Below are 21,601 nucleotides of genomic sequence, written 5' to 3' on the forward strand. Positions count from 1 at the left end.
GCTGATAGTGCTAAATGTGTATTACAACTGACTTTGCATAGGAGGAGTGGCAAGGAGTATTTCACAATCTGTTAGGTGATTAGAATTTTTAGGGCAGATTACCCCTTGAATGGCAGTAACTGGTAATGATGTTTTGTACTAACAGAACAAAGTGTTCAATGGAGCCTTGGCAGATAAGGCATTAATAAGTATCAGAGCTGACTTGGTTAATGAAATGATTTGCTGACGCTTCTCTTTGTCACTCGTCTGAACTTTCAAGTTTAGTGCCAAAGGTTCACTATATATAGCTGAAGCCAGCATTAAATGCTCCCATTTTATTCAGACCTATAACCAGCTACTTGTTCCCTTAAATCTTTTCTAGGGCAGTAATTTCAGCCAGAATGGTGAAGCTTCAGCTGCCCAACCCAGGCCTGGACAATAGGATACCTTCCCACACAGAACTTGAAACCACTGAGAAAGAAGAGGCTGATACGAGACCAAAATGGGATAACAAGGCTCAGTACATGCTAACCTGTATAGGGTTTTGTGTGGGATTAGGAAATGTATGGCGATTTCCTTATCTCTGCCAGAGCCATGGAGGAGGTAAGTTTTTAATTAGCTTTCTAAGTATATCTATTTTGGTATATATTTTGGTATATATCTTGATCAGATATATTGCTTATAGGTAACAGTACAAAAATGTTCTGTTTTTCATATTAAAATGCATGGTATATTAGAAATAATATAAATGCAATTTCTTACTTAACACATATATTGCAGTAACATATACACAGTAACCTGTATTAAGCAAACACTCAATAGTCTGATAAAAATCACTTGCTTGATGGAGGTGGTTTTCAAATAAAAGTGATGCCATTATGTACTCAGATATTTTGAGGCAGTGTCTTAAGATAAGTTATCTAGTAAGGGGACAGACAGATTTCATTGTTACTAAATGCTATAAATATAGTTTAATTTCACATTAATTTTTAAATATATTAAATATATTTTCATATGTAGTATGTATTTTTGAACACAGAAACTGATCTAACAAACTGCACTTCAAGGGCATGATTCTGAGAGTGGCTGAGGGAAAACTACTGTTGAAGGTATATAACACATTTCCAGGGGTTTACAGCTTAGAGGTTTTGATTAGCTTTGGACTGATACATGGTATATCTATGATGTCAGAATAAATACAAATTATGATAGTGGGGTGTAGCACCTCTAGAGTTAAAGTTGAGAATAGTTTACTGTTTAACAGCCAAGTTTTCTAAGTGCTCCAAAATCCACATGCATACTCAGATTGCCTTGTAATTTACTATATCTCCTTGGTTTCAGGATAGTGGTCCAAATGTGAGGTCATTTGAACAAGAGATTCCTGAGATACCGCCCCCAGAAAATATTATTTCAATTGTTAGGGCTCCCACTTGCCCTCCCTTGGTTCTTGTTATGCAGACAGAAAGCAGAAGACCAGAGACCAAAGTGCAGGCAATATGATGTTTATTGGGGTTACCAAGCAAGCATAATCCACAGCTCTGTACACCTGCAGAGCTTTCTCCCGTTTCCCCTCCTCTTTCTTAGCAGGCTCAATTATACCTGCAGTGCACATCCTTGGCACCACCCCTTAAAATTTATAATCATATTCTGTTTTGGGTGGTCGTGAGTCTGGGAGCTTTGGTACCACCTCTTTTGTACCCCATTGGAGGAGTAGGGAGTGAGTTTGTGTCCTGGCCAAGGCCAGCTTTTTCTTGTTTTTTAATGTTTTTCCCTCCCATCCCCCTTGCCCCTCCCAACTGGTTGCTTGACCTTATCTTGGAAAAGGAGTTGTACATTCATATATCAAACTCCCACCATATCCAGCAACACTTTGACTCTAATCCTCATTTTTTCTCATTATACTAAAAACTGCATTTGGCTAGGCAGAAGCAACACACCCTGTCTTTATTCTTTGTTCACACATCAGAAAGGATATAAGAATATCAAAAGTAAAATGGGTAAACAAAACCTCAAATTCCATCTCAGACAAATATACAGGCCTGAATGCAGTATCACTATCACTAACATCAATTTTTTACAATCATCAATTTTTTGCACAAACCTGGGCCTCAGACTATGGCACTGATTTTCCCCACACCAATAATACCTAGCTGGATTTGATTTCAGTTAGTAGCTGGCACCCAGAGTCCTTTTAAGAAAAAAAATATTTTAAAAGTTTTTCAGGGAAAAGATTGGATCTACAGTGTATATCACACTTTGGCACTATGCCAGAGCATCTGGACTGAGACCCTGTAGTAAACCAGAGTGTTTGCAGACAGCATGCTATCAGAGTTACTGGTTGGTTCAAGGTGACCTACTGTGGCCATTGAACTTGAGCCACACCCGTGTACTGGAAGATTAAGACCTGCCCTCAGTAGCTTTCTGAAAATGTATGTTAACACTCTTCTTGTGTTCTGCTCCAGAGAGGCAGGGACTGTGTAAATGGGCTTCCTTTAAAAATTTTGCTGTAAAAACAAAATTTCTGGATAAAAGTGTTAGTATTTCAAAGTGGTCTAATATTATGCATACTGATACGTTCTGAAAATTGTTATGCCTCATAAGGGCCAGGTCACAGTATGGTTCAAGTTTGTAGTCCTTTGATCCAGGAATTCTTCAGATAATGCCTTCCCCACCCCCCATGCCTCCATCAGGAGCTGCTTTTAATATTCAAATAATTCTAAAATGCATGTGCATATGGAGGTTGTCTTGCAATTTGGTATGCCGCAACAAGGACTGGAATAGAGTTTGTGGTGCAAAAGTGGGATCGTTTGGTTAAGGGATTCCTGAGACACAGCCTTCCCTAAAATGAGATGGTTATAACATTTTAGAGGCAAAGCTATAGAAAATCTAAGGGTCTGACCCATTTATAGCATGGACTACCCCTAACATTAGCTATTGAATGTTACCAAGAACCAGTCTAGAACTATTTCAAAAATTATTGCATGCTAATAGCTTTAGCACCTTTGCTTACAGACAGTTTACATCTGTGAGAGTTATTGTTTCCTCAGAAACTCCTTGGTGAGCACTACTCTCTGAACCATACAGTGGATTAGAGGTGTTAATACTGCTTGTTATATGCTAAGACTATGAGTTCAAATCCTTTTCTCTGGAGTTTTCCATCCTATGTACATTAGTACTTTCAACCCATCTTTTGTTTGGCATCTGGGGCCACAGTGTGGTAGTATGAGTAGTGTGTGCAATTTTGAGGAAGTTCAGCAACCCATGGATGTACATCCAATGCCGTCTACATATCTATCCAAGTCCCACCCTATGACAATTTGGATGGGCTGCGTTGTATCTGGGATATGAAGCCACGTATGACTGTGTTAGACTGGAATGACATGGGAGGGACTATTTGCCACATTGAAAATGGCACCAGAGAGGCCAGCTCAAGAGTCCCAGTCAGGCCAAACTAGTTATTTGCTGGGATAGACAATAGGCCTCACAGAGTGGGTCTAGATCAGGCATGAGAAGGGCTTGGCACAGGCACACAGCCAAGACCAGGGTGGAGAGCCCAGAATAGACATGTGATGATACCAGGATGAGAACAGGCACACTTGGTGTATGTGCAAAGCGCTTTGTGCTCAGATTGGAGTATATTCAGAACTGGATCCAATTCAAGGTCCGGGCCCTGCTCTTTAAGGTCTATAGCAGCCTGTAAACAGGCTACCTGCAAGACTACCTCTTCCTTCATGAACCTCACAGAAAACTCAGAGTGTTCAATCCTTGATTTAACCAAGTGTATGTTCAGTATTGCTGAGAGGAGTGGAGAGGGAAGCATGAGCCCAGCATAATTTAGGCCAGCCTAACAGCTGCTCTAGGACTCTTGTGCTGCTGAGGATCGGGAGGAGAATTATGTGCTCTGCCTCACCCTCTGTTTGGATCTGACCCTCCTTACTTGCTTTGGGTGGGGAGAGTGCGTGGCATAGAACAATCTGTGCTAGTTTTATGCCAGCTGAGTATTCTGCTCTGTCAAGGGAATTCCTGAGCTGCCTCTGAAGAAGAGCTGTGTGTCACTTGAAAGCTTGTCTCTCTCACCAACAGTAATTGGTTCAGTAAAAGATATTACCTCATCCAGTTTGTCTCTCTGTCCCTTTAAAACAGATTTCTGGTTGCTCTGTGGTGTCTAAACAGCACAAAGCAGCTGGATTAGAGGCCAAGAACTGAGCACAGAAACTATCTGTGCCAATGGTGGAAAGTTCAGGATCCAGCTGCAAAGCATGTTACATGCAGAATCTTGGGCAGTGGAACAACAGACCAGAGGAGAGCAGAATGAGTTCTGATTTTTTTTGTTTTCAGATTCTTGCACAAAATCTAATGTTTTATAGAAGCCTATCATGGGGATAGCAGAAGTTGAAGAGTAGGTAAAAAGAAGATTAGAAAAAAATCTAAATATAATCAGCCAAATAGTTGCATAGTAAGAGCAGACCCTATTTTTAATTATATTTTATGCTAGTTTTAAGACATGTATTTGGTTACTAGAAACTATGATGATCACTCTATAATTAAGAAATCGAAAAAGCAGCCACAGCAAAAACTAGGCCATAAAATTTTACCCAGTAATTCATGCAATAATTTCTGGTTGAGCTAGAGCTTATATCTTGTAGAAAAACATAGACTCTTGATTTAAAGAGTCCACATGATTGAGAATCCAGCACATACCTTGGTAAACAAATTCCTTTCTGTTAAAATGTGCACTCCATAATCAACTAGAATTTGTCAGCCTTCAATTTTCAACTATTAGATCCTTTATGCTTTTGTCTGAGAAAGAGATTTTTTTTCTACTAAGCAGTTTCATACTTACAATGCTCTTCCATGCAGAAAGAGACATGTCTGAGGTTTATTACAACATCTGCAGGTAACCTGTTCCGGAGCTTAACTGTCCTTACAGATGGAAGGTTTTCCTAATATAATGTAAATAATCTTTGCTGCAAACTAAGCAAATTACCGCTGTTCTATACATTTGGTGAACAACTGATGACCAGCCTCTTTATAACAACTTTGTACGTATTTGAAGATTTATCATGGGTCCCCTCAGCCTTCTCTTCTCTAAACCAGAGATTCTGAAACTTTTTTTTGCTGTGTGCCTCCCCACCCCTGGCAAAGATTTATATTCCATGTGTACCCCTCCTGCCCCACCAATATGGGAAACCGAAGAGACATAGCCCAGCCAGCTAAAGTGGCAATACCTGGGAGAGCAGGAGGCAGGGGATAGTGGTTTGTGGGTGTCTGGGAGGATGCAGGGAGTAGAGGGTACCTGAGGAAGGTATGGGGTTGGTGCTGGGTGCCTGTGAGAGGTGGGAGACAGGGGCATCTCTTATTCACTTACTTCCTCCATGTGCACACCTGTCAGGAGTAGGTACCAGCTGCTCAGCTGCCTCCACCTGTTGCTAAGTGGAGTAAAAGCACTTGCAGCTGGATGGGATGCTCCACCTCCTCTGCACTGCTGCTTTCTGACAGCCTGAGGCTACAGCTACAGCGACCCCTATCCCTCCCACCAAATGTGATGCCTGTGCAGTGTGCATGCTGCCTGCCTAATCTGAATTTAAGCACCCTCCCCTGCCCCCCAACACACAAACCAGTGTAAAATTTCCAGTTAGGAAATAGCAGCAGCTTCCTAACATCATCACCAGGCAGGGCCCACAGGATGCAGCTGACTCCTTGCTGCTCACTAATCTTCTGATGTCATTGCACTCCCTTCCCCGGGAGGCCTGCCCACAGTTTGAAAACCAATGCCATAGACCATGGGTTCTCAACCTTTTTCTTTCCGAGGCCCCCCTTAATGTGCTATAAAAACTCCATGGCCCAACTGTGCCACCACAACTGATTTTCTGCATATAAAAGTCAGGTCCGGCATTAGAGGGTAGCAAGCAGGGCAGTTGCCTGGAGCCCCATTCCACAGTGGGCCCTGCAAAGCTAAGTTGCTCAGGCTTCAGCTTCAGCCCCAAGTGGCAGGGCTCAGGGTCCCGGGCTTCAGCTTTGCACAGCGGGGCTTTGACTTTCTGCCTTGTGCTCCAGTGAGTTTAATGCCGGTCCTGCTTGGAGGACTCCCTGAAACCTGTTCATGACCCCCCAGGGGGCCCCGGACCTCTGGTTGAGAACTACTGCCCTAGACTAAAACTGCCCAATTTTTTCAACTTCTCTTCACAGGGAGGTTTTCTAAATCTTTTATAATTTTTGTTGCTCTCCTCTGGATTCTCTCCAATTTGTCCACATCTTTCTTAGTACTCCAGTTTAGGCTTCACCAGTGCTGAGTAGAGGGGGGCAGTTACCTCTTTTGTCTTACCTATTAAGTTACTATTTAATACAACCCTGAATGCCATTTGTATGTGTGTATATGTTTAAAATCAGGAATGCTGTCCCTGGGAAAATTCACATAAATTTGACTGCGTTCTGAGTTTTTTAAAAAAAATCTCATGCTGACAGGCTCAAAAGAAGTTTTTTAGAGCCTGGAAACATTCTCCAAAGATTCCAGCCCCCCTGAGCATTCTCCATCCCCACATAGCTCCTAGCTGTCATCAGATTAAGCATAATCCATTCCCACAGAGCAACGCATGTTACAGCCCATGACTGCAGAGGCTGTGCAGGAATTTGCCTGCAATTGCTCCTCCTGGCACCAGAACTGAGAGAATGGAAATTGTCTCTCCTAGGGTCTCAATGCTTCCTCCACTGGTGTCCAGACAAGAAAGAGAAGAGGGAAGCAGAAACAGGCTTCAAGGGAGAAATGGGGCAGATGATCTTGAGGGTGGAGAGATAGGGACACAGATACACAGTGTCAAGTACATGCTAGGAGATAGGGACAGAAGGGGACTGAGAAATAGGGAAAGAAGGATCTGTGTCCATTGGAGCAGACTCCTCTCCATAACCTAGAATCAAACCTAGAATTCCCAAGCTTCAATATTTCTCTGCTGTCAGCAAAAACCTGTGACACGCACTGGTAAAATGGGTCTTTCATCTCCCTCTAGTGGCTGATCCACATAGAATCATAGAATATCAGGGTTGGAAGGGACCCCAGAAGGTCATCTAGTCCAACCCCCTGCTCAAAGCAGGACCAATTCCCAGTTAAATCATCCCAGCCAGGGCTTTGTCAAGCCTGACCTTAAAAACCTCTAAGGAAGGAGATTCTACCACCTCCCTAGGTAACGCATTCCAGTGTTTCACCACCCTCTTAGTGAAAAAGTTTTTCCTAATATCCAATCTAAACCTCCCCCACTGCAACTTGAGACCATTACTCCTCGTTCTGTCATCTGCTACCATTGAGAACAGTCTAGATCCATCCTCTTTGGAACCCCCTTTCAGGTAGTTGAAAGCAGCTATCAAATCCCCCCTCATTCTTCTCTTCTGCAGACTAAACAATCCCAGTTCCCTCAGCCTCTCTTCATAAGTCATGTGTTCCAGTCCCCTAATCATTTTTATTGCCCTTCGCTGGACTCTCTCCAATTTATCCACATCCTTCTTGAAGTGTGGGGACATAAAGGATAACAGCTTATTATTGGTTTCAGAGTAGCAGCCCTGTTAGTCTGTATTCGCAAAAAGAAAAGGAGTACTTGTGGCACCTTACAGACTAACCAATTTATTTGAGCATAAGCTTTCGTGAGCTACAGCTCACTGTAGCTCACAAAAGCTTATGCTCAAATAAATTGGTTAGTCTCTAAGGTGCCACAATTACTCCTTTAGCTTATTATTGCAATCAATTGCTCCATTAGCTCAAGTAATAGAAATCTGTAGCTCTAAAGGTGCCAAACCTCTTTATAACCTATGGGGACAATATGATTCAGTGTGATGGAATATATTTTTTCATTAGGCTTTTCAAAAATCATAGGAAATTAAATTCAAAAGAAAACAATGCATTAAAAGAAGTTAAGGTTACAAGGTCAAGAGTTAGGAAATTCTTTGCTGCTTTAATTCAGCAGAGGGGTGCAGCTCGTCTTCAGTTACATGATCACATATTTTTTCCCACAGGACTCCTAACTCATTTAGTGCAGATTTTTTAAAGGTATTTAGGCATCTAAAGATAAAGATAGTCACTTTTGAAAATCCCAATGTGCCTAACTCTCATTGAAATCAAGCTACATAAATGCTGTTAAAAATCTGCTCAAGGTGTCTCAATTTGGTCATCCAAAATTAGTGGGCACATGGCAATTTTGATCTTAATCTCTGTGCCTCTTTTTCTTATCTGTAAAATGGAGATAATATCAACATTCTGCCCCAGTGGGGTGTTGTGAAGATAAATTCATTAACAGGACCAGCAAACAGAGTAGTTTTGTGAGGGAGTTCTCCAGGTGGTGGAGGAGAGACGATGTGATCCTTATCTGAGTTTGTCTGTTTGTTAGTTTGCTTAACATGTGCTTGTTTGATTGAAGATTATAGTGTGGTAGGTTCTGGGGGCTATGTGCTGAGCTAAGCAGCCTGCTAGGCAAGGCTGAGAGCTTACTAACAAGGCTCTAGTCTGCTATCCCTTGATCCTTAACCACTTTAGGATCCGTTGACAAGGAAGAGAGGCTAACTCAGGGAAAACACTGATTTAGAAAGCCAGTTCCTAAGTGACCAGAGGAGCTAGCAAACAGGAGTGGCAAACAAGGGAATATGCAAAGCAATTCTCAAGGTGAAGGAGGAGAGAGTATGTGATCCTTGGGGTGAGTTTATCTGTTAGCTAGCTGTTACCACTCAAGAAAGGAAGTCACCGTGCAGAGTTCTCTGAAAACATCCACTCAATGTGCAGCATGTTGTAGCAAACAGGCAAGGTACTAACAAACTTCAACAGGACTTTATTTTTCAAGTGGAAACCTCTTTACCAACTGCTGCTACACCCTCGGTAGCTCTCACTCAGCCTCCTCAGCTTCTCCCCACTCCTTCCTGTTTCCTGTCCTTTCAGACTTCCAAGAGACAGTGCTCCCAGTTCTAATAATTACAAGCAGCATCTAAACACCACATTCCCTCCTCTCTTAAGAAACTCTCCCAATTAAAACAAACATTGTTGTTCTAACCACAGGAACAAATATGAAATAAAGACACTATACTGTTGGCAGAAATATTATACTGAAAACACTGTAGATACTACATAACACAGTCTCTAGTCCAGACAGGTGGTCATTTGGGTCTGACAGGCTGTCTCTCAAGCCCCCGGTTCCAGTGCAATGTCTTGTTGTGTTGATACTACAGTGAAGTCATCCAATGAAGACTGGGTGTTGGCATAATCTCCTCTTGGTGCATAGGCAGGTGCAAGATAAGAAGCATTCCATACCCGCCGATCAGAAGGTCTATAGGTGTAAGGTCCCTTCTTCTCTATGATTTTAAGAGGAGCTGTGAATTTATGGTCCCCTTTGCGTAAAATTCCAGGTTTTCATATTCTAACGAAGGAACTATACTCAAACTTTGGTTCCTTAGCACCCAGCCACTTGTCTGTGAAAGCCTTATACTTTGCTTGGTTCTGTTTAACTGTTTTTCTCACATCATCCTCGGTTGGGACATTAGGTCATGCCTTTAACAATCCAGCAATGTTCAGTATAGTATTCATATGTTTCCCTGCAGTAACTCTGCTGGTGATATTTGTATTGTGGCATGTTGTGTAGCCCGGTTTGCTTTCAAGAAGTCAGTAGTGAAGGTTATCCACAATCGCCCGTCCAGTTTAGCCATTTGCAAACTCTCTTTCAAACTTATCTTAAACTGTTCAATTTCCCCATTGGCTTGAGGGTAATATAGGGATGACCTTCTGTGTAAAATTTTCCTCTCTGCTAGAAAAGTTTCAAACTCTAGGGAAGTAAATTGACTACCATTATCTGAAACTAGTTTTTTGGGGCTACCTTCCCTATTAAAAAGTGAAGAGAGGAACTTAATTACTGTAGCAGAAGAGATTTGCAATGTAAACGCTACCTCAGGCCATTTACTGAAATAGTCTATTAAAGTGATGGCATAACAGCAGTCACTTGGAGCAGTATCAAAGGGTCCTACAATGTCAATTGACACTTTTTCCCATGCAGATTCAGGAAGAGGAGCAGACTGTAATGAGGGGTACATGTCAGTGCTGTCTTTTCATGCATTTGGCAAGTGACACAGGATTTTATGAGTGCTTCATTTTGAGAGTCCATCCCTGGCCACCAATACAGATCCCATAGTTGCTTGGTTCTGACAATTGCTTGATGAGTATCGTGTGCCAGGTGTATGAGTTTTGACTGTAATTATTCTGGCACAAGTAGCTGGTGTGTACCTAGTAGCACACAGCCATCAAGCAAAGAAAGTTCATCCCAAACTCTAAAATAAGGCAGCAAAACTGGGTAAATGTTTTTAAGGTTACTGGGCCATCTCTTTGTCAGAAATTCCGGTAGTTTTTGTTGAATTGGACACGCTGAACAAGCAGCTTAAAATTGTTCTTTTGTAACTGCAGTAAGAGTGCTTTAATAAGCGCAACTACTACATCTTCATCCTCCGGTGGACCATCTGGTGAAGGCAAAGGCAGGTGAGAAAGGCAATCAGCTACCACATTTTGGTTTCCAGGCTTATATTCCAGTCCATAATTGAAAAAGAAAAGTCTTGCAGACCATCTAGCAATACAATATCCTACTCTTCCAAATCCTTTCGTGGTGAGCAATGTCATCAAAGGGCTGTGGTCTGCGCAACTTGAACGTGAGGCCCCACAGGTAAGTTTTCCATTTTTCAGTAGCCCAGACACAAGCAAGTGCTTCTTTTTTGACTGTAGAATATTTTTTCTCAGCATTACTTAGTGTCCTTGAAGCAAATGCAACAGTCCTCTCTGTGGTGTCCTCATGAAGTTGTGTGAGGACAGCCCCAAGTCCATAATCAGAAGCATCAGTAGTTACAATTTTGGGAAGCATGACTGAATAGTGCAAGTACTGGACTATGTACAATCAAGTCTTTCACTGTTTTGAAACTAGCTTGTGCATCCATTGTCCACACTAAGATTGAACTTCTCTGTAGTAATTCTCATAACAGTTCAATGACAGAAGCATAATTGGGAATGAATTTTGCATACCAGGAGGTAAGACCCAAGAAGGAATGTAAGGCTTGCAAATCTGTTGGAGAAGGAGCATTTGAAATTGCCAGGATATGATCTGGATCAGGTTTTAGTCCAGCCTGTGAAATTGTAAGCCCCAGAAAGGAGAGTTCAGTTTGTCTAAATTTGCATTTGGACCTATTGAGTTTGAGGCCTGCTTTGATGATGCAGTTTAGTACAGACTGCAGGTTATTGTCATGCTCCTCAGAAGTATTTCCAAACACGATAATATCATCCAGATAGCATGGAACTCCATATTGATTCTTCAGAATCAATGACATCATTTTTTGGAAGGCACTTGGGGCAGATGCGAGACTGTATGGACCACGTTTAAAACAAAATAGTCCCTCATGTGTAATAAATGCTGTGAGGTCTCTGCTATCTTCATGCAACATAACCTGGTAATATGCGCTCTGCAAATCAATAGTAGAAAACATCTTTGCTCCATGGAGTTCTGCAAGTACTTCTTCTATGTGAGGAAGAGGATGGCTGTCAATCACAATAGCTTTATTTGTCCTTAAGTCCACACAAAGGCGAATGCCTTCACCCTTCTTCTGCATCACTACTATAGGTGAAACCCATTCTGAGGAGTCGATCTCTTCAATAATGTCCTTTTGAACAAGTTTTCTACGTTCCTTTGAAACAGCTTCCCTGACTGAAAATGGTAAGCGCTGTAACTTCTGTCATACAGGCATCACATTATTCCACATTTTAACTTTATGCAGAAACCCATAAGTACAGTCGAGTTTCTCCTCAACCTGGTGTTGGGTCCCAGCTGAAACTGGTGTGTGTATCACAAGAGTGCTTTACTGAGGAAGATCAATTCATCCATGAACTACCCTGAGATTTAAAGCAGCCAATAAATCTCTGCCAAGGACAGGAGTGCCTTTGTGGACAATGTAGAACTCTTCAGTTACACAGCAATCACCAAAAGTAACTATTGCTGGCAGGCAGCCATGTACTGGAATATGGTTTTTCAAATAGCACACCAAGTGAAGTTTGGGTTCAGTAAGAGGCACGTCTTTAAAGTAATGCAAATAAATGGAATCAGGTAGTATAGGTACTGCTGAGACAGTGTCCAACATTAGCTGAATAGAGTGTGATTTGCCTGAGGGTATGGTGGAAACATTTACTTCATTTGTTCTGGAATATGTGCAGTAGTGCAATGGTCCCCAGCCTTTCTGTTGCAATAGCATATTCATGTTCCCAGAAGAGTGTGGTGGGCGCTGGATGACCAGCCACCAAAATGCCGCCGAGAAGTGGAGTCATTGAGAAGGGTCGCTGCCGAAATGCCGCTGAGAAGCAACGGCATTTTGGTGGCAATGCTTCTTGGCATTGCCGCTTCTGGGCAGCATTTCGGCAGTTGGTTGTCCGGCGGCCGTGCTCCTCGGCAGCAGGTTGTCCGGTGGAAGCGCTCCCTTGTCAGTAGGCAGGCCCACATAAATGCCCCGGTGGGCACCATAGCACCCGCGGGCACCGCGTTGGGGACAATTGCAGTAGTGATTTTGTCCACGGTCAGCACAGTAGCATCTGGTATTGTAACTGCATGCACCTGTTGATTGAACTGGCTGCTGTGATATACTTTAGCAAAATGACCAATCTTCTTGCAATGATCGCACTGAATTACTTTTGCCGGACATCCTGTGTAGCTTGCAAGGTGTTGTGGGGATCCACAGTGAAAGCATGCTTTTACTGTATTTTGAATTTGCTGATTTGGTAGTTTTCCATTAGTTTCCCTCTTGTAATCGTTTGTCTGCAGCAATAGTGAACTTTTCTGCAAAGGAGTCACAGCCTGGACTCTGCTGCTTGTATCCATGCTCATTATTTTGGCTTCAGCTGTAGCTGACTCAAACTGAGTAACAATGGTTATTGCTTTTTCTAGTGTAAGCTGTGGTCCTAGAAGTAAGCGTTCTCTTACATGAAGCATGGTTGTTTTCTCGATGAGCTGGTCTCTAATCACCTTATCTGCCATATTCCCAAAGTCACAAGTTACAATCAGACTCCTCAGGGAAGCAATATACTGCATTTAGTCTCTCCTGTTTTCTGCTCATGCTGGCAAAATCTGTCGCGATCAGCTACTAATTCACTTTTGGCACAAAAAAGTTCTTTAATGCAGTGAGTGCAGTCTCATATTTATCATCTGCAAGGGGAAAAGTGTAAATTATACATTGCCCTTCTGCTCCAAGGCAGTGGATTAGCAGAGTATGCTTTCTTACTTCAGAAATCTCTGTAGCACTGATTGCAAGCAGATAAGTCTCAAACATATGGATCCAGGTAGTAAAAGCAATTGGAGGCTCACCTGGCTTTGCAGAAAGGGTGCAGGTAGGTTCAGAGGCAGAAGATCCATCCTTGTCGCCAAAATGTTGTAGCAACCAGGCAAGGTACTAACAAACTTCAACAGGACTTTATTTTTCAAGTGGAAACCTCTTTACCAAGCTGCTGCTGAACCCTTGGTAGCTCTCACTCAGCCTCCTCAACATCCTCCCCTTTCCTGTTTCCTGTCCTTTCAGACTCCCAACAGCCAGTACTCCCAGTTCTAATAATTACAAGCAGCATCTAAACACCACACAGCAGCAGTCAAAAAAGCTAACAGAATGTTAGATAATAGATAATAAGATAGAAAATATCATAATGCCACTGTATAAATCCGTGGCACACCCTCGTGCAGTCCTGGTCACCTCATCTCAAAAAAGATACTTTAGAATTTGAAAAAGTACAAATGATTAGGGGTATGGAACAGCTTCCATATGAGGCAAGATTAAGAAAACTGGGACTGTGAATCAGAAAAGATAAAACTAAGGGGTGATAGATAGAGGTCTATAAATGATGAATGGTGTGGAGAAAGTGAATAAGGAAGTGTTATTTACCCCTTCACCTAACACTAGGGGTCACCTGATAAAAGGCAGCAGGTTTAAAACAAAAGAAAGTACTACTTCACCCAACACACAATCAATCTGTGGAACTCATTGCCAGGCCAAAAGTATAACTTGGTTCAAAAAAGAATTAGATAAGTTGATGGAGGATAGGTCCATCAATGGCTCTTAGCTAAGAGTGTCAGGAACACAAACCCATGCTCTGAATGTTCCTAAACCTGCAACTGACAGAAGCAGGGACTGGATGATTGCCCCATTCTGTTTATTCTCTCTGACGTATCTGACATTGGCCAAAGTCAGAAGACAGGATACAGGGCTAGATGGAATATTGGTCTGTCCCAGTATAGCAATTCTTTCGTTCTTATAGTGTTTGTGGAGAAGTAAAGTACCAAAAAGACATGAGAAAAATGAATAATTCTGTATTCAGTGCAGGGTTTGGTTGGGGTGTGATAAATAGGGGTTACACATTGAACAATGAGGTTAAAAAAATTGTATAGCTAACCATGCAATCCACTCAATTCACTGAATGAGGCAGGAATCCCATGAAAAATATCACATTATTTAAAATGGTATCATAATTCATACACACAAAGAGGCAGAATCAAGGTTGCACGGGTAATCTTAATTATTTGTTTAACATTTCCTAACGTTTGAGTGCTTAACTTTGCACCTTTAACAGCTAAACATTTTTTTGTTTATATAATTATACATATAAAGTGGGATTTTCATAAGTCAAGATTTATCTTTGAGTTAATGTTGAGCACTTTTAAAAATCCTATCAATAAATTATATTTATTCTCCACTCTGAGTTATACATGGTTCAAAAAATGTGGGATTACGTTTTTCCGACATTCAGCTCTGCTAGAACCAGTTATGGTTCTCTAATTCGCTGTCCCAGACATAGCAGAACATAGGCTGTTCTAATATGCACCTGTTATCTGTAGTTCCTATGGGACCATATAGCAGCTGGGTATTGCCAGAACATATTGCTCTCTGGATGCTGCTTCTGCTCACCCCTCTTCACCCTCAACATGTCTCAACATGTCATTAGAGGATATGGGGATGGAAGTGTAGATGGCAACTGTACCTGCTTTATTCTGGCAAGGGATTCTCTCAAACTAGGGCTATGCCTAGCTAGGAGTTTTGACAGACTCTGTTTGTTTTGTGCTACCTGAGCAATATAAAGGGACTGGAATGAAGTAGAGTATGATTTTTGGACTGTGATGAAACAGGGACTCTTAAAACCTAAACTCATTATATTGACTTGAAATAATAATCAATATTTGAAGCTGACAGAGAACTTTTATCTTCCAGATATTTGACTAGGATAAAACTTAAATTTAGACTTGTTTGAGGGTTTCTCTCTCCTACACACAATGCTATATCTGAGCCTTTTTAAGGGCCAAACACTAAAACAGAAATTAGTGGTAACTGTTTTTCTTTTTCATTGGCCTTGTTTGTAGTTTCTTTTTTGAAAGTGGAATATTTACTGTGTACAGTTGAATGATATTGTTTAACATGTTGTATCCTTCTTAAAAACTATTAAAAATTCTAACATATGGGACTACCAAATATACACAACGTCAATATGAGCACAGTGTAATGGTCAGGAAATTTACACTGGCAGTTCAGCTAGCATAATTAGAATGATATTTACTTTCATTTGATAGACATTTCTGACATTAGACCTTGTTTATGGTTAATCTTTATTGGGAAATATGCCATTTAATTGACTGTGTTAAACATTTGTGTTTCATCCATGACAGAGCATTGTGAAAAACAGGATGTAATGTTTAAGCTGACAACCCTAGTAAAATATCCTAAGTATACAATTACTATAAATCTACAGCAAACCTTGCTACTCTGTGGTACAGAACTTGTTGATTGTTGTGCCACTGTTATCAGATTGACTGTGATTTTGGAACCATTGAAGCTCAACCACAGTTCAAGCAAACACCCCAAGAAGATACTGTGTATAAAAACATTTTAGACTACATTTTGCATATGATGTTTATTGGAAATTAAGTGAAGGCAATACAATGCTTTCTATTTTACATTAAAAATAAAATTATTCAATTAAATTAGATTTCTAAATCTACTTAATGAAAAGGAATAATAATCGAGATATCATCAAAACCAAATGTTACAGTGTTGAATTATAATACTAAAACAGGCATTAAAGTCCAGTTCCTCATTAAGGACTTTATGTTGTAAAGATTTCAAAGTACAAATCCAATCTACTTATCATGGATATATATATATATATATATATATATATATACACACGCACATATAAATAAATAAATAAATAAATAACCAGGTTATTTGGCTGCTGTGCACATCTATAAAAAGGTGAGGGTTTAAATTATTTCCTTTTTACCTCCCACACAGAAGCTATGCGCAGCATAGTCCCCATACTCCCAACTACAAAATTCCCCAGAACAGTTGCAGAGAGAGGGAAGGAGAGAAACAGGAACAGGGTTTTGCCTGAATTAGGACTTCAAGACTGAATCCCATTTCAACAAAGAAAAGCCATTATCACCAGAACTGGAAATGGCCAATTACTATGTTGCTTTTAAAATATAATTATATTAATATTCATGTAGCTAAATATATTTAGAGTTATTTATTCTTAAACACTGATACAGAAAACTTTATATTCCATTTTTTAAACCAGTGTCTATACATTTAGTTTAGAAGATTTACAACTTTGCATTTAAGAACTATTACACAAAAGAATTCCATTTGTAATCCTATTATCTTTCTAAATAATGTAATATCTATACAATTGGGATACAGTATGTGGGTTTCTTCTTAGAGTGTTGGTCCCTATGTGTGTCCTAAGAGCTGGAATCCCTTTCACTATACCCACACCCAATGTGACCATAATCACAGATGTATCTCTCATAGGCTGAGGAGCCCACAAGGCAGTCACATGGAACAAGGTGTGTAGTCTCCTTGGGAGGCCAGGATACACATCAATTTCCTAGAATTAAGGGCAGTTCGACTGGCCTGCAAGGCATTCCTCCCACTCATACAATCCCAACATGTCCAGATAACACTCGAGAACATGACCACCATGTTCTATGTAAACAAACAAGAAGGAGCAATTCTCTGAATAGAAGTGGTCAATTTATGGAACTGGTAAACCCAGAACTACATCACACTCCCAGCAATGTACTTCCCAAGTGTGCAAAACTCTCTGCAGACAATCTCAGCAGGCATTTCTCCACATACCACAAGTGGCAGATACACTGAAGCAAAATCTTTATTCAGTGGGGAATGACTTCTGGGCCTTGTTCTCCAGCCAGACGAACAAGAAGTTTGATCTATACTGCTACAGAGCAGCACTAGGTTGGGACTCCTTCTGCTATTCTGGACAGACCACCTGAGAAACACCTTTACTCTCATCCCACTGCTACCAGAGATTCTACAAAAGATTTGTCATGACAAAACACAAGTTATTCTCATTGCACCCAATTAGCTCACATAATTCTTGTTCTTCTTCTAGAGATTGCTCATATCGATTCCAATTAGGTGTGTGCGCACCACGTACATAGTCATCGGAAAGTTTTTCCCCTAGCAGCACCTGTCAAGTTGGCTGTGGAGGCCCTTGAAGTGGCGCCTTCATGGTGCTCCATATATGACCCTGCCGACGTGGTGCCTCCGCAGTTCCTTCTTACCACCAGTGATGGTCGTTGGAACTGTGGTGTCTTGCTCAGCAAGTTCTACCATGTTTCCCTAGCTTCATTTGTTTGTTGTTCTCTATACGTATTAGTTAGTTTAATTGTTAGTTAGTATTAGTAGTTAGCAGTTGGGCTGGGGGGGTCTACCCTCTGTTGTGATTGCTTTTTCTTGGGAGGGCTTACATGCCCAAGTCGCAGGGGTTCAAGCCCAGCAAGTCTTGCAGCAAGCCTATGCCAATGGGTAACCCCCCCAATGCTTGTATATAGTATCTGTGGGAGGCTCACCAAGCTGATCGGTGCAGGATTTGTAAGGGGTTTTGCCCCAGAACCAAAAAGGAGCTAGACTTTTGCCTCAAGCAGCTCCTTATGGAGGCGGCACTGTTACCAGATTTGCCCATTACTTTGGGGTATGCTCATTTACTGGGGTTACTCTTCTCAGGGGGGATGACTGTAATTCTATCAATGTACTGCTTGTGTCACTTATGTTTTCATATGGAGCTCTACTCCTCCCTTTTGCAAGTCCCCTCCCAATGGAGCTATTCTGTAGGACCTAGGTTCCCCAGGGCTGGGTTCCTCCAGCCCCAGAAAGGATACAAACACACACATTATAACAGAGCAAGTCTGAGTGGACTGGGTCAAGCAGCACTTTCAAACTGTCACCATTATATGCCTCTGGACTCAGTAGTCTGGGTTGAGGAGCACTTTCAAGCTGCCACCCTCGTATGTCACAGGTTACGCAGGTCCCCATCCCCACTTTCATGTCACAATTGTACTGGTAGTAACCCACTTGATGAGCAAACCCCACAGTATTTTTGGGCGCTACAGAGATCTTCAACTTAGGTAAGAGAAGCGTTGCTGCAGAGTAAATGGGGAAGCTAAAAACACAAAAGAGTAAAGTTCAGAGAGAGAGAGAAAGAGAAAGAGAGGGAAGCAACCAGCTTAACCATAAAAGTTATTTATTATAACCACACAAGGAGAGCCTAAACAAACATAACAGTTACATTATTAAAGGTTACAAAAGTCATATATAGAAAACTATATTTGATCAAACAAGTCAAGGTTAGAAAGTTTCTTTTCTAAGGTAGAAAAGAAAAGAGGGAGAGAGAGGGATCTCATTACTTCCATGAAGCTTGAACTGGTCGGGGTTCCCAGGTGATGGTGGTAGCTCAATGTCCTGTGTGCTGGAGACAGGCAGAGCCCCCAGCATGATCAGTCAGGAGAAGATGAAATCCTAGTGGAACAGATGTAGAGTTTGGATCTATGCATCAGAACACTTACTGGAGTGTGGGTAAGGTTTTTTGTAGGGAAACAACAATGGTTCAAGGGAGAACACTAGATTTGTTTATGGGTAAACTGATGACTCAGGGGTTTTCTTAAGGCTAGACAAAAGGAGCTGATCACTCTTGGTTATGGGTCATGTTTTTTCCAGGAAGCTCACAATGCAATTAGGCTGCTTCAGTATTTTGGATATCAATCAAGGATTTATTACTAGCATTGGTCTGATAACTGCTGAGCTGGGTGTGTGCAGGCGTAGGTTCATTAACATCTGGAGCAGAGATCCCTCAGGATGCAGTGCTTCCCTGCTTTTCTTGTCCCAGAGTTCAGTGCAGTTCTTGCCTTGGAATCTCTGTTCTCCATTCTGTATGCTAATGGAGATGTCTCCCTGTTCCATCTTTGATGCAGATGAAGCTAGGGGAGTTGCCTCTGTTCTTCATTCTGTATGCTAATGGAAATGCCTTAGTCTTGTCACCCTTGTCAGGAGGGATCTAGGTGTGTCTCCCACCACCCTTCACTGCTCTCTGCAAGTCTTTTCTCTGATTGGTTTTGGTTCTAGCAGAGGCTTGGTGGGGGGTGTTCTTTCATGAGTCAGACAGTCTAGATACTGCACCCTAGTTCCCCAAGAACACAGAACTGACTGGTATCAGCACTTAGACCTCAGCCTCTGCTGGCACGGCAAGACCCGGCACCAAGTTCATCGGGGTATAGTGCCCCAGCAACAGTGGTGGAAGCAGCACCGTGGATGGACTCTGGCGGAGACCCGTGGCACCAAGTCTCCCCAGCACTGAAACTGGTGGGATCAACCCAGCACTGCTCCCACTCCCAGGTGCAGAAATGGCACCAGAAGCAAGGGAGGAGCAGCTCTCCATCCCAGAGGTCCACCCCTCTGGAGCTGGCCAATGGGGCATGTCCTCATGAGGAGCACCCAGCACCGAAGTCTGAGGAGACGGCACTGTCAACTTTGGCCCTGCAAGAGGGACCATCAAGTCTGGTGCCATTGGACTCCCCAGCCCAGGTAATCAAGGAGGTGGAGCTGCCATCCACCCCGGACACCTTTGAGGCTGCGAGGGACCTCATCACCATGACAGTGCCGAGATCACCCACTCTTTGCACCAAGCCTCCAGTACCACATTGTATGGCACCGTCTCAAGGCAAACCAATGATGCTCTATCCCTTGGCACAGCTGATAGAATCACGGTACTGCTGATAGAATCTCAGCACCACTCGGACTTGCGGTGCCACTCAGACTCGTGGTGCCACTCCAAGTCATTCCAGTGCTCCTGCTTGTGACACTGATGCACTCGTCGATCTCCATCACACAGCAGGTCCCGGTTCCGGCACTGGTTCCAACACTGCTCAGCAACCCTGTGCAGCTCCAGATCATAGGTACTGCTCCAGCCTCATGGCACCGCTCTCCAGCCTCGCAGCACTGCTCTCCGGCATCAAGACACCACTCCCTAGTGCAGCACCGCTCGACGGGTCAGCTCCACTTGCACCATCCTGGCCTTTGCAGTCCCAATCCCAGTCTTCGGACTTGGAGAAGGGATCTAGATACTCAGAGCGGGGCTGACTCTGGTCAGGCCATGGATGCTGTGAGGTAGGAGCAGGGCCGTGGCCCGCTCAGTGGCAGGGACCAGCACAGTGGCCATTTTGGACCCTGTCTGCATACCACCAGGTGCAGGGTGCCCAGTCTAAAGGCTCCCGATTGGCCACCTCTGAACTGTGGGTGCCAGAGGCTTCCGCCAGTTGCCCCACCCCTAGAGGTGCCGAGGAGGCACTGTGCCCCTGCCCCTGCATGGAACCAACTCCAACTCCAGTTCCTGAGCAGGACCCTGGTCTACCTGGTCCAGCCAGCAAGACAGGATGAGAAGTACCTGATGAGCAGGAGGGACAGGAGGACCCTGTTCCCCCTTTAGCCTCCTCGTCCTCCTCCCCAGATGAGGCTGTTGTGGGCACTTCTGTCTCTGGACCTCCCCCCATAGACAGCCGTGCCCACCTTTGCAAGGTGGCGTGCAACATGGGTCTGCAGGCCAAGGAGGTGGTGGAGTCAGAGGACCCAGTGGTTGACACCTAATTGGAGTGGATATGAGCAACACACCTCAAAGAACAACAGTTACTAGAGGCGAGTAACCGTTTTTTTCTGGATGTCCTATGAATGTCAATCCATCCTCCCATCAGCATCTAACCATTCCTGGATTTTGTAACTCAGGAGAATGGCAAGATTGGATATTTCAACCTGTGGCCTTTTCATCTCATGGTCTGGTTTTTGGATGGGCATCAGATCTGTAACATTCATGTTCGGAGGCCATTTAAGCTATCCTCAGTCACAGCAGAAAAGACTCCATGACAGCACTATTCAGATATTTATACTGCCTGCAACTTCACACTCCACTCCTGTTTGAATACTGCTTACCAGTCACCCACATGTGGAATACATGTAGGGGCCAGCACTTGAAGAAACAATCAAGGTTATTTACCTGTAGTTGGAGGCTCTTTGAGATATGTGGCACCTATCTCTATCCCACTACCAACCCTCCTTCCTCTCTCCTTCAGCTCATGTCTGGATTCATGATGGAGAAGGAAGTGGAGAGGTAGTTAATCCACACCTCCCCTTACACCCTTGGTACTGAGCATGAGGAGTGCCAGATGCAGGTGTGGACCAATGGACACTACTTGCAAATTCTTCAGTCTCAGGCGCATGAAGCACATGTGTATCCATATGTGAACTATAGATA

At 42.8% G+C, this 21,601-nt stretch overlaps 1 protein-coding gene across 1 annotated transcript in view; it reads left to right on the forward strand.

Annotated features, from left to right (window-relative positions):
- Positions 1–294: 294 nt before the first annotated feature.
- The window catches only part of SLC6A19 (solute carrier family 6 member 19), an 83,141-nt gene continuing 61,834 nt past the window's right edge, over positions 295–21,601 (forward strand). The window contains exon 1 of the mRNA XM_084621645.1: positions 295–582. Coding sequence (XP_084477771.1) covers positions 381–582 — 202 coding nt within the window. The 5' untranslated portion in view covers positions 295–380. The remainder of the gene's footprint in view (positions 583–21,601) is intronic.

Source organism: Lepidochelys olivacea, assembly GCF_965140295.1.
Source record: "Lepidochelys olivacea isolate rLepOli2 genome assembly, chromosome: 2".
Classification (NCBI taxonomy): domain Eukaryota; kingdom Metazoa; phylum Chordata; order Testudines; family Cheloniidae; genus Lepidochelys; species Lepidochelys olivacea.